General features: G+C 36.8%; 1 protein-coding gene across 1 annotated transcript in view; it reads left to right on the top strand.

Moving 5' to 3' along the window:
• The window catches only part of LOC148952920 (uncharacterized), a 136,759-nt gene that overhangs the window by 48,845 nt on the left and 69,864 nt on the right, over nucleotides 1-18,050 (top strand). Inside the window, exon 5 of the mRNA XM_089087827.1 lies at nucleotides 14,406-14,597. Within this exon, the coding sequence (XP_088943953.1) occupies nucleotides 14,406-14,597 (192 nt within the window). The remainder of the gene's footprint in view (nucleotides 1-14,405; nucleotides 14,598-18,050) is intronic.

The following is an 18,050-nucleotide window of genomic DNA, read 5'->3' as shown; positions in this document are numbered from 1 at the left end:
CTATTGTCTGCCCTCGGACTTTCTTGGAAAAATTCAAAGTGCCAACAATACCTTGATTATTGTTAATAGCAGTCCGTCGACTGTGCTGACGGGTCATTGGCTGTGCATCTTTCTAACAATGAAGACGATTGAATTTTTTGATTCTCTTGGTCTACCCTATACATTCTACACGCCCCTCAACAGCAACTATATTGAGAGCAGTGGGAAAACTATTATTCAAAATCAGAAGAGAGTGCAGGATCTGACGACTAAAAGCTGTGGTTTCCATGCACTACTATATTTTGTGTTCCGATATCGCGGTTATACTTACAAGCAGTTTCTCCACATTTATGTTGACAATCCACGGCTGAACGACTTTCTAGTGGAAAATATCCTCTCAGACCTGTATAGTATTGATTTAAGTGTCCTAAGAGTAAAGTGCTTAAAAAATGTTTGTGAATTTGTTTATTAATAAAATGCATATATACATATACAACAATGTATTTAAATCTTCACTTTATATTTCATCTTCTTCGGTGTATAGGCAACTGTCGTAAACCACTAATGCTGGTAAATCATTTGGATTCACTGTATATTGATCTTGATTGACTGCAAAGTCAGGGTCATGTTTTCTAGAGTACAATGTAACTTCAATCTTGTCGTATCTCTTTGTACAGTCAAGGATACTATTTATATTCATATTGGGAAATTCACGTGTTTAAATCTGTCTCTTTGAAGCAATATCACATACAGTGTTTTCAAATGGTGAATCACATTCGGTAACTGCCAAATAAAAATCACTTGGTTAATAGTCATAGTAGGCAGTGTCGTCACAACGGTGACGTAGAAACCAAATTGTCTTGTTACCCCAACAGTTGAATCGTAGACCAAACTGCTCTTCCCAGAATAATTTAAATCCCCGACGATACCAATCTCATAGAAATAAACTAAAATCACATTTGGGATTCTTTCGAATCATAGCGGGGTAAGTATTTTCCCACTGATCATATTTATCATAGTGACAATTGGAGCATAGATATCTGCTAGGGTGAGAGTCACAAATCTCTTCAAGACATGAATTACATCCTTTAATTTGTTTGCATAGCCTCTATGTAATTTACAAGGATTACATAATTTGTACTTTTCACTATAGTCAACAATAATTGTACAATTCTCACATTGAGTCCAACTGCCAAGAGTGTACATGCACAATGGACATGTATAGAACATTTTTTTTTTTGGTTTCTGATGTCAACTCTCTCAAAGCTAAAACGAAACTGATCGTCCTCGCTCGATAAATTCAGTGAGGGGAATGGGGAGAGAGGAGTAACTCTGTGACGTTACCTCTTTTGAGTTGCGGGGGGGCCATCTACATCGAACCCATTGGCAATGTTTTCAAAAGTATATCCACGATATGATTCTGCTTTGTTCCAATTAATATATCAATAAATTGACTATAAGCACTTGAGTCACATTTTAAATCGAATGAGCATGTTTTGAAGTTTCTACGACAACACCTTCTATAAAAACCTTATGCATGTTGTGTAAACTGTATGTTAGACTGTATGCAAGTTAAGAGTATAATTTGTGGGGGGATGGTTTAGGGCTTGACGATATCAGGGACTAAGTAAGTAGATTAGTTGAAAGGATTTTACAAGATTGGCAAATACAGGCATGCACGGCCCAGTGCTTGCTTTTGAATTCATCGGGCGGGTATTGTCGGTGGAAGGATATTTAGGGTAAAGCTTTATTTTTAAGGTGGATTTGAATAAAAAAGAAATAAAAGTTATTTGTTGAAATAAGGGGTGATAGTTTTCCACCGGGCCAAAGAAGAAAGTTAATCGGGAGTAAAAGTTCAAAGGCTGGTCCATATTTTTATCCTATATGTGGAGGTTTGAATGAAAGTGTATATCACTGGATGTGTGAATGTAAAGAACTGAATGGTTTTAGAATTGAAGTGTTTGATAGTTGGTAGAGGTGATTTTGAGTGGTTGGTGAGAGTATCTGCGGATGAATGTTTTATGGGTGTCAGATGTTTGGAACGATTCCTTTGTCCCACGATGGATTATAGAGCTAGGTTACTGTAGAATTTTGTTAGGATTTTGTAATTTCTGTAAATAATTTCTTAGACCACACTGCTTTTCCATTTACGAAAAATTAAGCAAGAAAAACGGGTTTTAATTTTGATAAAGCAGTGAATAAATAGAAGAAAATAAACCCTTAATTAAACAAAACACACTTCTAATATTTCGGCCCCATGTCCGGGAGCCTTTCTCAACGGAAAAAGGGGAGAAAATGAAACAAAAAATGTTCTTTTTTAAAACTTAACTTACATCGAAATACAACATACTAAACACACGAAGAGAAAGAAAAAACCAAAGAAAAGAAATATAAATAAATAAGTAGGAATTAAAACTCACATATTAAATAACACTTCCATGCCTGGCGTATAAACAAAATCGATGTCTATAATGATACAATCGTCTCCTCACAATATATAAATGGAAATATATTCAATAACACTTCCATGCCCTGGCGTATAAACAAATCGAATGTCTATAATGATAAACTCGTCTCCTCACAATGTATAAATGGAAATATATTAAATAACACTTCCGTGCACTGGCTTATAAACAAAATCGAATGTCTATAATGATACACTTATCTCCTCACAATGTATAAATGGAAATATATTCAATAACACTTCCATGCCCTGGCGTATAAACAAATCGAATGTCTATAATGATACACTCGTCTCCTCACAATATATAAATGGAAATATATTAAATAACACTTCCATGCACTGGCTTATAAACAAAGTCGAATGTTTATAATGATTCACTCGTCTCCTCACAATGTATAAATGGAAATATATTCAATAACACTTCCCTGCCCTGGCGTATAAACAATCGATTGTCTGTAATGATACACTCGTCTTTTCACAACGTATAAATGGAAATGTATTAAATAACACTTCCATGCACTGGCGTATAAACAAAATCGAATGTCTATAATGATACACTCGTCTCCTTACAATGTATAAATGTGAGGAGACGTTGTTTTATACATTGTGAGGAGACTAGTTTATCATTATAGACATTCCATTTTGTTTATACGCCAGTGCATGGAAGTGTTATTTAATATATGAGTTTTAATTCCCACTTATTTATTTATATTTCTTTTATTTTGTCTTTTCTTTCTCCTCGTTTGTTTAGTATGTTGTATTTCGATGTAAGTTAAGTTTTAAAAAAGAACATTTTTGTTTCAATTTCTCCCCTTTTTTCTGTTGAGAAAGGTTCCCGGACGTGGGACCGAAATATTAGAAGTGTGTTTTGTCTAATTAAGTGTTTATTTTGTTGTATTTATTCACTGCTTTATCAGAGGCGACGCTGTATTGTTGCCTCTAGTAAAGGCCATACGGCTACAATATTTTATTATTATTATTTATTATTTTTTTCCCCAGAGGCACTTCATAGGGAAGGAGTCGTCGTAGAAACTTCAAAGGGGGCTCATTTGATTGAAACTCAAGAGTTCTAGTGCCCTTGTTAATAGTCAAAACAGATTGGAGTGCACCAAGCCCCCCCACGCCCATCATTCCCCCAAACACATCCAATCAAAATTTTGAGATAGCTATTTTGTTCAGCGTAGTTGGTTTCCAGATAGAAAATATATTTTTGAGGAGGATACTCCCCCACAACCCTCAGGGCAAGGGGTTTAAGTTATGTCCCGGGGGCATATTAGGTTTTTAAGAAGGCGTTGTCGTAGATACTTCAAAACAGGCTCATTCGATTGGAAATTAAAGAGCTAGTGCCCTTTTTAATTGTCGAAAGTGATTGGAGAGTAACTAGCCCCCCGCCCCCGCGCCCATCATTTCACCAAATACATCCAATCAAAATTTTCAGTTAGCCCTTTTGTTCAGCGTAGTTGATTTCCAGATAGAAAATATATTTTTGAGGAGGACACTCCCCCACAACCCTCAGGGCAAGGGTTTTAAGTTTTGCCCTGGGGGCATATAAGGTTTTTGTAGAAGGTGTTGTTGTAGAAACTTCAAAACAGGCGCATTCGATCGGAAATTAAAGAGCTAGTGCCCTTTTTAATAGTCAAAAATGATTGGAGGGCACCCCCCCCCACGCCCCTCCTTCCCCCAAACACATCCAATCAGAATTTTGAGATAGCCATTTTGTTCAGCGTAGTTAATTTCCGGATAGAAAATATATTTTTGAGGAGGATACTCCCCCACAACCCTCAGGGCAAGGGTTTTAAGTTATGCCCTGGATGCGTATAAGGTTTTTATAGAAGGTGTTGTCGTAGAAACTTCAAAACATGCTCATTCGATTGGAAATTAATGTGCTAGTGCCCTGTTTAATAGTCGAAAGTGATTGGAGTGTAAATATTCTCCTCCCCCTTCCCCCCCCCACGCCCATCATTTCCCCAAACACATCCAATCAAAATTTTTAGATAGCCATTTTGTTCAGCGTAGTTGATTTCCAGATAGAAAATATGTTTTTGAGGAGGACACTCCCCCAGAAACTTCAGGGCAAGGGTTTAAGATATGCCCTGGGGGCATATAAGGTTTTTTATAGAAGCCGTTGTCGTATAAACTTCAAAACAGGCTAATTCGATTGTAAATTCAAAGAGCTAGTGCCCTGTTTAATAGTTGAAAGTGATTGAAAAGTAACCAGCCCCCCTCCCTCCACGCCCAACATTCCCCCAAACACATCCATTCAAACTTTGGAGCTTGTCATTTTGTTCAGTGTATTTGATTTCCCTATTGAAAATATATTTTTGAGGAGGACACTCCCCCACAACCCTCAGGGCAAGCGTTTAAAGTAATGCCCTGTGGGCATATAAGGTTTTTATAGAAGGCGTTATCGTAGAAACTTCAAAACATGCTCATTCGATTGGAAATTAAAGGGCTAGTGCCCTTTTTAATAGTCGAAAAAGATTGGAGGGCAACTAGTCCCCCCACGCCCATCATTTCCCCAAACACATCCAATCAAACTTTAGAGATAGCCATTTTGTTCAGTGTAGTTGATTTTCAGATAGAAAATATGTTTTTGAGGAGGACACTCCCCCACAACCCTCGGCAAGGGTTTTAAGTTATGCCCTGGGGCATATAAGGTTTTTATAGAAGGCGTTATCATAGAAACTTCAAAAAAGGAACATTCAATTGGAAATTCAAAGGGCTAGTGCCCTGTTTAACAGTCGAAAGTGATCGGAGGGCAATTATTCCCCCCCCCCAAGCCCATCAATCCACCAAACACATCCAATCAAAATTTTGAGATAGCCATTTTGTTCAGCGTAGTTGATTTCCAGATAGAAAATATTTTTTTGAGGAGGACAATCCCCCACAACCCTCAGGGCAAGGGTTTTAAGTTGTGCCCTGGGCAAGGTTTTTATGGAAGGCGGTGTCGTAGAAACTTCAAAAAACGTTCATTCGATTGGAAATTCCGAGGGCTAGTGTCTTTTGTAATAGTCGAAAGTGAGTTGAGGGCAACTAACCCCCCTCTCACACCCACCTTTTCCCCAAACACGTCCAATCAAAATTTTAACACAGTCATTTTATTAAATGTAGTTTTAAGTTCTGGAAATTAGGTCTTTGAGGATTACAACTCCCCCAAAGCCCTCAGGGCAAGGGTTGTAATTTAAGGATTCTCCGAATCCTTCATGTTATTTCTTGTGGAAGGGATGCTCGTATGAACTTTGGAGAGGGGTCATTTGATTGAAAGTTGAAAGTCCTTGTTCACTTTTTAAGAGTCAAAAGAGATTGAAGGGCAACTAGCCCCTCTTCCTCCCCCACGCCCTAAATGCATCAGATACAAATTTTGAGATATACATTTTGGTAAAATAGTTCAAAGTTCTGATAACAGAAAACTCCGGTGACGACACAGCCCACCAGGGCCCAGGGGTAGGCGTTGTAAGTTATGGCCTGAGGTATAACTTATTAAGGGGGGTTTATAACTTATGGGAAGGGGTTTTGTATGGGAAAAACACATAGGACATCTATTATAATTATCCAATTATAAGGTTAAAATACATACTCTGTGATAGATGCAAAATTGCTTTGGCACACAAATTCCTATTAAGGTTAATTCCAATAGTCTTGATCCCTTTGTATCAGCAAGTGAAATGGTCTAAACCCCCTTATTTGAGCTATTTTTTCAATCCATTCATTGTTGTCAATCGCTGTCCACAAGTTATGCAAGCTGTCTATTGTTCATATATAAGGTTTTTATCAAAAAGGCAATCGTATAGACTTTGAAAAAAGTCTCATTCGATTTCAATTGAAAGTTCAAGATCCGTTTTTTAAAGTAAAGAATAATCGGACAGTAAGCACCCCCTCCACATGCCATAAAAACTTGAAACTTTTTGCAATAAAAAACGAACAAAAATTAATTTAAAAAAAACTTTCCGAAAAATAAGTTTTTCAAAGAAAAGTTAAGGCCATTTTAAGCTTAAGCTCAGTAGATAAAAATACCTGTTAAAATTCAAACTAAAAACGACCAGAAATTACTATTAAAGAATAAATGAAACCCAAAACGAACAGAAATTAAATAAACAATCATAGCAAAAAACATACAACAAGTAATAATATAAATGAATAAATAGATCTTAAAGCGAGTAATGCTTAGATTGAATATGAAAATCAAGCTTAAAACGAAAACAAATATTTTGCTATTAAAGTACAAAGGAAACTTAAAACGAACAGAAATTAAATAAACAATCAATGCGAACATACATACAATATACATTAATGTAAATGAATAAATAAATCTTAAAACGAGTGAAACTTAAATTGAATATGCAAATCAAGTTTGAATCGAATAAAAATAACTACAAACAAGAGTTTGGGTATCGTCTCACTGCAGAAGCCTAAAACCTGCTGCGTCATTGGCGCTTTACTGAAAACGAATTATATTACAAATGTTTTCTTTTGTACTTAATATTGAAAATAAATATTAAAATTACAGTAAAATTTTGAACTGATGAGCTTTCATCAATTAATATCATTATGAATCAAATATTCATTTTAATTTATTAGTTCTTTTCAAGATTATTCAAGACAAATATAGTTTCACTACAAGCAAAATTTGGATACTGCCCCCTTCTTTAACTGTAAAAATCTAAAGCCTTCTGCGTCATTGGTGCTTCACTGAAAACGAATCACTCGTATATTACAAATTTATTATTTTCCAGTTCTTACAGCATTGAAATGAAAATAAAAATTACAGCGAAAAAAACTCTTGAACTGATGGATCTTTCAACAATTAATATCATTATATATCTAATATTCAATTTGATTTTGTTTTTACTTTCCAAGACTGTTCAAGACTTATATACTTTTCCCATTTTTTTAACTCTGCCATTTTTTGTAACTAATCGTGTTAGTTTGTTATGAAAACATTCTATGGCTTCTAAGCATATCTATTTGACCGGAAATCTGCACCTCAAACTTTGTGGAACATGCATTTTCTTGCATGAAACACCAAAATATAGTAAAATGTCAAGTTCGGAGTGTTCCACCACTCGCAAGCAAGTGCCATTGGTATTTTTGAATCCAGATGGTCAATTTAGGGGGTGGATGGTAGGCTAATTCTCGTAGCAGCCCCATTCCGTCAAGTTCAAGTTCAATGGGTTTATTAACAAATGAAAATAATAAATCAAACATAATCAAAATACTCAGTCCATTCCTGGACGCTGAGAACCAAAATCATTACAATTTAACATAATACGCAGAATGGTCACCGCTCCTACTCTCAGACACAACCATACCCCTCATTTACCAAATAACTAAAACTATTACCTTCCCGTTCCTTACCCTCAGGGGAAACCACCCCTTCATATTTAAAATTCATACATTTGTAATTTAAATATACTACTTACATTTAATTCTAATTTTTTTTTATATATTAGCTATTCCTTTTTAATGCTATTAAATTATTTTTTACTCTTTTTTTAAATGATGCGAGGGAGCTCCTACCTCTCAGCTCTTCTGGGATCAGGTTCCATATCTTTGCACAAGCTACGTTAGGAGCGAAATCTGATCGCACGGTTGGGGTGAGGGGTATTTGCAGGTTTGATGATGATCGGGCATGCAAATTATACTGGTCTGAAATAGGTCGAAATAATCTTTTAAACGCAGATGGCAGCTCTCCAGCTACAAACTTGAACACAAAGGTCAAGCATGATAATTGATGCAGGGACCCTAATGACAAGTACTCTTCATTTTTTCCAATTAATATCAGGCATCGTTGATGAATCGAATTCTGTTTTCGCAGGTGGGATTTAAAAGTTGATTGCCCGATCATTGCACAATGCTGTAAATGGGGTTTTATAAAAGCATTGTACAGGAGGACCAGCATTTTCTGCGGCAAAGTGCTTTTCAGTTTTTTTATTATTCCAAGATTCCGGGATAGCTTCAACTCTACTGCTTGAATATGATGCACGAATGATAGGTTCTCATCGAGGAGGATTCCTAGGTATTTTGCAAGATTCTGTTCTGACTGACTAATAACACCTCTGGATGTCCGAATACCACATATCTCCGGATGGACACTTCCAACCCGGGAAAAAAATAGAACGCAAGATTTCTCAACATTAATAACAAGTCAGTTAGCATCCATCCAGAGATACGTCCCCTCCAGAACCTCCCTCAGTTTAGACATGAGCGTTGTCTTATCCGTTTCACAGCAACCAAGCGTGGTGTCATCGGCAAAGGCAACGAGCTCATCATCTTCACTTTCGGACCGGAGGGAGTTTTCATCTTGGCACAAGTTACAGCAGCGAATATTTGTTCGTGCCGGGTTCAGCACTCGTCTCAGATCGTTAACATGAACCAGGAAAAGTAATGGTCCTTATATTGAGCCCTGGGGGACACCACAGTTAACGAGCATATCGTTTCCAGGATCTTCTCCCAAATAAATCCTGCGGTCCCTCAGATATGATCGGAACCAATCCAGAGCTTCACCTCTAATTTCCTAGATTTTCCAGTTTCCCGAGGAGAATTGAATGGTATATGCTATCAAATGCTTTCCTGATATCAAGCAGAACCGCTGCAGGTAGTAGACCAGAATCCAGAGCTTTGTTTATCTATAAACTTAACGCCGATCGTGCATCCTGTGTGGAGTGCCCTGGTCTGAACCCAAATTGGCGAATATTAAGAAACCCTTTCTTTTCCAGAAACTGGAGTAGCTGCTGTTTCATAGGTTTTTCAAAACTTTTGAAAAAACTGAGAGGATAGAAATAGGTTTGTAATTAGCCGGGTCAACTCGAGAACCCCCTTTGTGTAGTGGAATTATTCTAGCTTTTCTTTAGCAGTTCTGGGAAAGTGCCCTTGTGCAGAGACAAATTTATGAGGTAAGTAAGGGGCTCTATGATTGAAGGGGCAACTGCTTTTAACACTATGGTATGTACTCGGTCGAACACAGAAGCCGAATTGCCTCTTAGATTTAGTACGATTAGCAGAATTTCAGATGGAGAGACAGGTGCTATTGCCATGGACTTAGTGCATGCCGGGCCAAGGTAATCTTTAAAACTCTTCGCGGAATTCCCAACAGAATCTGCTGTTTTTCTGCCCACTTCTTCAAAAAATGTTCCCAATGCATTTGCAACGTTATCTGGTCCTGTTACTGTCTCCCCATTGAGAGATAATTTAGATGGAAGCTCAAGCGGGGGGCTGCAGGGACGCAGTATAGAGTTAAGAACCTTCTATATTTTCTGAGAATTTTTGCCACTTTCAGCTATTTTCCCACTAAAATAATCTCGTTTAGCTTTACGTAAAACTGATGAAGACATTTTTTATATTTTCATATTTCTCCAGCGTTGCAATACATGGGTTATTTCTGTAATCCATCCACAGTTTATTTTTCCTGTTAATACACTGGAGCAGTCCATGACTAATCCAAGGGCTTATGGGTTGATTTTTCCGTCCTGTCTTCCTTGAACGCTTTTCACAACAGCAATCCGTATATATTCTCATGACAATGTTATGAAATTCCTCAAATCCTGAATTAACATCATCTGTATTCATAACACTTTCCCAGGATGTGCTCTCCAGATTTTGATTAAGAGTTTTCAAGTTCTTGTCATTCAGTTTCCAGGTACTGAACCCCTGCTTAATCGAAGCATTAGGCTTTGGATATTTATGCTGTATGTTGAAATTTGTAAGTAGAGGGAAGTGATCTGAAGTTTCGGATAGCAGAACTGAGGCTGATGTTGGAGGCAGAGTCGAAAAAATGTTGTCAATCAGTGAGTGGGAAGTGGCAGTTACTCGGGTTGGAATCGTCGTCGAGGGGTACATATTCGAAGCAGACATTATACTAAGCAGATCTGTCGCACCGGAAGATAGAGGATTAGTAAGATTGATGTTGAAGTCCCCCATTAAGATAGCTTCAGTCCCTTGTGTCTCTAGATGATCCGATATTTGGCTTAAGTTTTCCAAGACTGAAGAAACAGATCCTGCCGGTGGGCAGTATACTTCTCCAACTGTTAATTTTTTCTGTGAATGTAAACACATTTCCAGGAAAAGTGATTCATAAATTCCTTCTATATTCCGGGTTATTTCTTTGTTAATGCATATCGAGTACTCTTGCCGTGTGTAAATAGCTAAACCTCCACTCCTCAATGCTGTTCTATGCAAAAAATAGGAAATATATCCAGGTATTTCCAGAAAGGTATCTGTGTGTCTTGTTAAAAAGGTTTCGCAAAGTCCGACTACATCTGGCTGCAACTGTTGACAAAGAGTCGCTAGATCCGCGAACGATGAGCATAACCCTTGACAGTTCAGTTGAAGACCAGTGAGCTTAGAGTCAGAGCGTCCCGTACTAATTACACACTTCTTCATAACGGCTTCTAGGAAATTTACTTTTATCAAATAACGGGGTATCTGATTCATTATTAATTTCTAAATCAAAAATATTTTCTAAATCCAAAAAAAATTCTTCCAGCTCTATTAATCTAGCATTACTTTGGCTTGTTGACGAGGAGGCACCCCCGGGAGGATTAGAATAGGAATTCATTACTTACCAACATACTGAAGAGAGGCAATGGCTGTACCTTTGAGAAGAGCAGTAGACCACTCTGAAGTTTGTAAACCCGAGCTTTTCTTATAACTCTGGAAAAGAAAAACAAAGCAAGAACAAACGAAAAGGAAAAGCATCTCATTGTATAAACAGAAATCAAGAATATGCAAGCGGCAAATTACACATAAACACTCTCTCATGGCGCAGTTATAATACTTTTTAAATTTAAATTATTCATCAACTTTACTACTCTAATTTTACCAATATTCACTCCTAATTACTTCAGTATTATAGCTGCCCCACAAACCTCAAAAAACATTAACAAAAAAAAAGAAAAATTCTAGGCGTCCTAATTAGAATCATTCGCACCGTCCGAGCCAGCGCGGGGGAGCTTGAGTGGATCGTAGTATTTGTCTGGCAACTTCATTCACTGAGCCGTCTTTGATTTTTTGGTTTCTAACCAAAGTTTGATCCCTTTTTGGATCAGACGCGTTTCCGCTATTTTCTCACTCGCTACTTTTGAATTTCATAGCTTATAACCAAGTGATAAAAGTTCTTTGCGTCGTTTCTCGAGATCAGCTGTCAAGTCAACGCTAAAACCGTTTTTTTTCAGTTTACCACACTCTTTCATTATTTCTGACCGATCAAAATTTTCAAGGCTAACGAAAATCGGATCAGCGGAATTTTTTCGTTGCGTGTTGTTTCTCAGTGTTGGACCGCTAGAGCCAGACGACTCGGTATTTGACGGTTTCTTCGAAATTCTGTATACCACATTCATCCGTATCTCATTCGCGGTAGCTATTCCGAGTTCTGATTCGAAGAAACCAACTACTTTCTGACGAAGTTCTTCGCCATCTGAAGATTCTAGATCGTGGATAACAAGATTGTTTCTTCTCGAGTATAGTTCTGACCGAAGAGCGGTCGATTTAACTCTTAAAAGCTCGGATCTGAGCGACCTGTTTTCCGACCGTAGAAGTTTATTTTCCTGCTGGAGCCTTGTGATTTTCTGCAGGACTTCGTCGATTCGGTCATCAAAATATTGTCTCGTGAGTGCCATAATTCTCGACTATAATTCCACTATGCCTTCAAAAATTTTCAAAAAACATGGAGTGATACTTACTCGCAAGGGCCCCTGTATGGTAATAGAACCAACTATCACTCAGGGCCCGCTTTCAGAAAATGCAGTGTTTGAGAGATCCAAATTTGACGTTGCTCCGACCAGCGTTAGTGAACTGCCACGTCAGGTGTTGAACATTTTCAACACCTGACGTCCGGACTATCATATAATCTACCAAACATACAACTACCCCAAATCAGTAGCAATAAATAAATGAAACCCAAAACGAACAAAAAAAAAAAAAAAATTAGAGTCAAACTCAAAACGAGCATAAATTAATGTGAGTAGGGTTCAAAACCCCTGCGCTTTCTAAAAGCCAGAATATAATTTGTACTTTACTGAAAAACATTCAAATGAGTTTACTGAAAAAAATGTGCATTGTCAATTTAATATACATATGCTGATATTTATTCCCTAAAATCTTAATTGATTTTTGTTTTCTTAAAGCTACAAAAGTGAAAATATTTCAAAGAATTGTTTTCAGTAAAGCGCCAATGACGCAGTAGGTTTTAGGCTTCTGTATTGAGACGATGCCCAAACTCTTGTTTGTAGTTATTTTTATTCGATTCAAACTTGATTTACATATTCAATTTAAGTTTCACTCATTTTAAGATTTATTTATTCATTTATATTAATATATATTGTATGTTTGTTTGCATCGATTGTTTATTTAATTTCTGTTCGTTTTAAGTTTCATTTATACTTTAATAGCAAAATATCTGTTTTTGTTTTAAGCTTGATTTTCATATTCAATCTAAGCATTTTTCGCTTTAAGATCTATTTATTCATTTATATTATTACTTGTTGTATGTTTTTTGCTATGATTGTTTATTAAATTTCTGTTCGTTTTGGGCACAGTTTATAGAATTAGCAGTATGATCATTCCCTATCTCACCCATTATAAAAACCCGGACCGAGGTGAAAGTGCTCCGAAGAACGTAAAAACATAAGGGGCATTAGATCTTTTCATGGGTAAACAAGTCAGCTTTCTCTTGAACACGAAGCTCGCCATCGAAGTTAGAACAGTAAATTTTGAAGAAACTAATTTTAAATTAATTTATTCGAATACATGCATGAAAATCGGCAATTAGTTATGAAATGTTATTACTAGATGTTTTTAGGAATTAAAAGTAGGTTTCAAAGTCTCGTGTTGGTTTCAAAGGCATTTTGAGAAAGTTTCTGCCAAAATACGTGTTCCAGGGTAATTGGACTGCTGATGGCAGATCAAATGAGAGGAGCTGTTTGTACGCGCCGATATAAATATAAATATAAATATATATATATATATATATATATATATATATATATATATATATATATATATATATATATATATATATATATATATATATATATATATATATATATATATATATATATATATATATATATATATATATATATATATATATATATATATATATATATATATATGTGTATATATATATATCCAGAGGGGGGGGCGAGGGGTGCCCCCCTATAGTAGTCTAAAGTAGCGTAATTTACCTAAATAACCCAAGTTTGCATTAATTAATCTTGCTCCTAACGTAAGTTTATCGAATCAACCTATTTTGCGCCCCCCCCCTAAAAAATCCTGGGTCCGCCCCCGAAACCATTACCTCTATTCGACCAGTTATTAGAAGAAGAAAAAAATCCTTTTTTTCACAAATTTCATCAACCCCTCGCCTCTTTTTAATAAAATCCTACATAGGCCAATCAGTTGAGTCCACTGTATGTAAATAATAGATTAAGTCATAATTTGTATATAAATTAATTAAAACCTCTGAGATGGGACACTTGCAAACCACTTGGCTGGCTCACCAAGTTTTTTTCTGCTTTCACAAATATGAATGATAAAATTTCGAACCATTTCTCATTGATTGACGAATACAGACTAACCCGCTAATCCATGAATAAGTGGGAGGAGCTTTTTGTTCGCACCGAGAATGAAGACCAGAAATGATCTGAGATAAACTTACTGGATAATTCTATAAACTGTGGTTTTGGGTTTCATTTATTTTTTAATAGTAATTTCTGGTCGTTTTGAGTTTGAATTTTAACAGGTATTTGTATATCCTGAGCTTAAGTTTAAAATGGCCTTTACTTTTCTTTGAAAAACTTATTTTTCGGAAAGTTTTTTTTAATGGATCAAAATTAAAACCCGTTTTTCTTGCTGAATTTTTCGTAATTTCTGTGTAATTGTTCAATGTTTTATATTTTTTTGCTATGGCCTATGGACTGTAATCGTAAATAAATTCTATTTCGTATAATTACTGTGTGTTCTTAAGGCTTGGAAAACAAAAAAAAATTGCCAAATGAAGACGCTGTAGGTGAAGATACTAAAGACTCATTGTTTTCGTACGGATGTCCATCGTCTTCAACTGATTCCATGTCGAATATAAAAACTGAATTTGACGTTTCATTTCACCACCCCGAGGCTTTATCTAAGTCATTTGTAACAACTACAACAACATATGACGGTAAGGATATACAGTTTTTATTTATTATTCTTCCATTTTCTTTTTGTCGAGTAAATCCAGATAATTAACAGAAACAAATACTGATTACAATAAGGACTGTAAACCTGGTTTTCATAAATCATCATTGCTAATAATGTACATTTTATATTATTTGAAAATTTAGGATTAGTTGAAAGGTAATGATTTATAGAATAATACTTCTTTCAAGTCTTGCGTCTCAGTTTAATTTTGTCGCTAAAGGTCTATTAAAGTTGCGATTACTTTCAATGAGATTCAGGTAATACTAAAACTCGATGCCGATACCGTCGGTAAATTTAAATTACCTGAATTTTGAAATTGAAATTCTTATTAACTTTTCAAGTTTTGTTTCTATGCGACCTAGCATTGATAATGAAGTTCTTCTTGGCAGAATCTTTATCAATTTCAAATGAGTTTAACTTGGGTTCCGCCTCAGTTAGCTCGGGGTATTACCTAAATTAATTATGAATGGGTCTATAGTTTCTTCTGCATACGTAGTAGATAATAGCTGCTGTTATAGGATATTTGTGAATGAGTGACGTTTTAATTATGTTAATTACGGTTGGAATATCGGATTCATTCAAGGTAATTTTGACAAATAGGTTTCTGAGAATATTTTGAGAATTCTTGAGAGAAGTAAAGGACATAGAGAAAAAGAATAAATAATTAGTATTGGTCCTTGTTTTAGGGCTGAACTATAGACTCCATTGGTGCCAAAAAGCATGGAGAAAAAGAAGAAATTATTAGTATTGGTCCTTGTTTTAGGGCTGAACTGGTATAGGCTTCACTGGCGCCAAAAAGCATGGAGAAAAAGAAGAAATAATTATTATTGGCCCTTCTTTTAGGGGTGAAGTATAGGTTCCATTGACGTGAAAAAGCATGGAGAAAAGGAAGAAGTAATTAGTATTGATCCATGTTTTAGGGCTGAACTATAAGCTCCATTGGCGCTAAAAAACATGGCAAAAAAAGAAAAAATAATTAGTATTGGTCCCTGTTTTAAGGCTGAACTATAGGCTCCATTGGCGCCAAAAAGCATGGAGAAAAAGAGTAAATAATCAATATTAGCCCTTGTTTAAGGGCATAACTGGTATAAGCTTCACTGGTGCCAAAAAGCACGGAGAAAAATAAGAAATAATTGCTATTGGTCCTTGTTTTAGGGCTTAACTATAGGCTCCATTGGCGTCAATAAGCATGAAGAAAAAGAAGAAATAATAAGTATTGATTCTTGTTTTAGGGCTGAACTGGTATAGGCTTCATTGGCGCTAAAAATCATGGAGAAAAAGAAGAAATTGTTAGTATTGGTCATTGTTTTAGGGCTGAACTGGTATAAGATTCTCTGGCGCCAAAAAGCATGGAGAAAAAGAAGAAATAATTACTATTGGTCTTTGTTTTACAAAGACCAATACTATATTTTACAGACCAATACTAATTTTACAAAGACCTGAACTATAGGCTCCCTTGGCGCCAAAAAGCATGAAGAAAAAGAAGAAATAATAAGTACTGGTTCTTGTTTTAGGGCTGAACTGGTCTAGGCTCTATTGGCGCTAAAAATCATGGAGAAAAAGAAGAAATTATTAGTGCTGGTCCTTGTTATACTGGTAGGTTATAATGCCACCAGTTTTGGGGGTGTAAGGTACGGGGCTCGCCACTTATTGGTGCAAAAATGGCGCAAAAATATTACTACGCCACTTACTAGAGGGGGGAAGCCCCTTGTCGGCCCAAATGTTAGTGGGAGGCCCACGCTTACCCCAGCGGTTCCGTATCTATCGGGTATGTCAGTGCCCGATTTACAATGTACCCTGCCTTAGGGTACGATAGCGTGATCAAATGGTCAAAGGGGCCACTTTAAGGCCAAGGGTACCCGTCCTGGGTTACCGGTAATATTTCTAACTATCTCCTTGGACTCACTATCTCAATTAAACTGTGAATTGCCCCTTGGCATAATTTCAAATAATCTAAGGCCGAAAATACAAAGGCCAGTGACAACGATAGGGGTACAGAGAAATGAAGTAAAATTTTTAGCGAACCATGAATCACTTTTTTCTGGGTTCCCTCCCCTAAAATAATCGAATGAATAATGCTCGGCAATGAGGGATGAAGATAATATTGAAGACTGGAAAGACAAGGCTTCAGTAAAGGGATCACAACTTGTCAGCAAGTTGTGCATTGTGGAAAAGGGCTATCTTTCCCGTCTTCCCGCGGGGGATCTTCCCCATGGGAAAATGTTTCTACGCCACTTACTAGAGGGGGGAAGCCCCTTGTCGGCCCAAATGTTAGTGGGAGGCCCACGCTTACCCCAGCGGTTCCGTATCTATCGGGTATGTCAGTGCCCGATTTACAATGTACCCTGCCTTAGGGTACGATAGCGTGATCAAATGGTCAAAGGGGCCACTTTAAGGCCAAGGGTACCCGTCCTGGGTTACCGGTCATATTTCCAACTATCTTCCTGGGCTCTACCTAGGCTAAAAAGTCAAAGATTATATAGTATAAAAAACCTTACTGTATTCAGTCACGCGACAAAAGGAACTCAAACGGAACTAAAAATCACACTTCCAATTTTCCCCCAGTTTGCTCACCGCGTGCCTGCTGTGGGTGGTGGGTGGATTTTTTCAGCCAATCCAAAGGCTTACTAATTACTGCCCGATGGTGAATCATCCTCAACTGTGCAATTAATGCCTCGTGGTTTGTTTCACGATCTACGCAATTAAAAGAAGGAAAGAAAATGGCGCGACCAAAATTAAAGGAATATTATTAATTATTACTAGGAGGAAAGAGAATAATTAAGGGACCAAAGGAAAAGAATCTGTGAAGGGCATTTATCTGAAACAAACTAGGACCAACGGTCCTAGTTTGTTTCAGATAAATGCCCTCCCTCCTAAGATAAATGGCGGCTACTCCGGTAGATTGGCTGAAACTCAGACATAAAATAAATAACCCCAAACTCAAAATCACCAAACTTGTATCTTATCTTCTTTCTTCCATCAGTGCCTGCACTTCCACCGCTTGGCTCAGGATTCGTTGTCATCGACACGTCTCTTCCGTAGAACCACCATGGTTTTTATCGTATGGCATCCGCATTTGGTTTTGAAAGTTAAAGTCCCAAAGACTCGTAGAAAATGATCGTGCGCAGCACAATCAAAAATACAAATTTTCTCGCTCCCACGAATTTACATTTGAGAGGAGCAGAGAGTCAATTCCTGGCCCATTCGATGATGCCAGTCATCATGAAAAATTGGTGGCACTAGCCTCTTAATTTCCATCTGTGGAAACAACCCCATATCTCAATTAGACTATGAATTGCCCCTTGGCATAATTTCAAATAATTTAAGGCCGAAAATACAAAGGCCAGTGACAACGATAGGGGTACAGAGAAATGAATTAAAATTTTTAGCGTACCATGAATCACTTTTTTCTGGGTTCCCTCCCCTAAAATAG

Source organism: Artemia sp. Qi Xiang Cuo, chromosome 4, assembly GCF_049724085.1.
Source record: "Artemia sp. Qi Xiang Cuo chromosome 4, ASM4972408v1, whole genome shotgun sequence".
In the NCBI taxonomy this organism is placed as follows: Eukaryota; Metazoa; Arthropoda; class Branchiopoda; order Anostraca; family Artemiidae; genus Artemia; species Artemia sp. Qi Xiang Cuo.
This window is presented reverse-complemented; position numbering and strand designations above follow the sequence as displayed.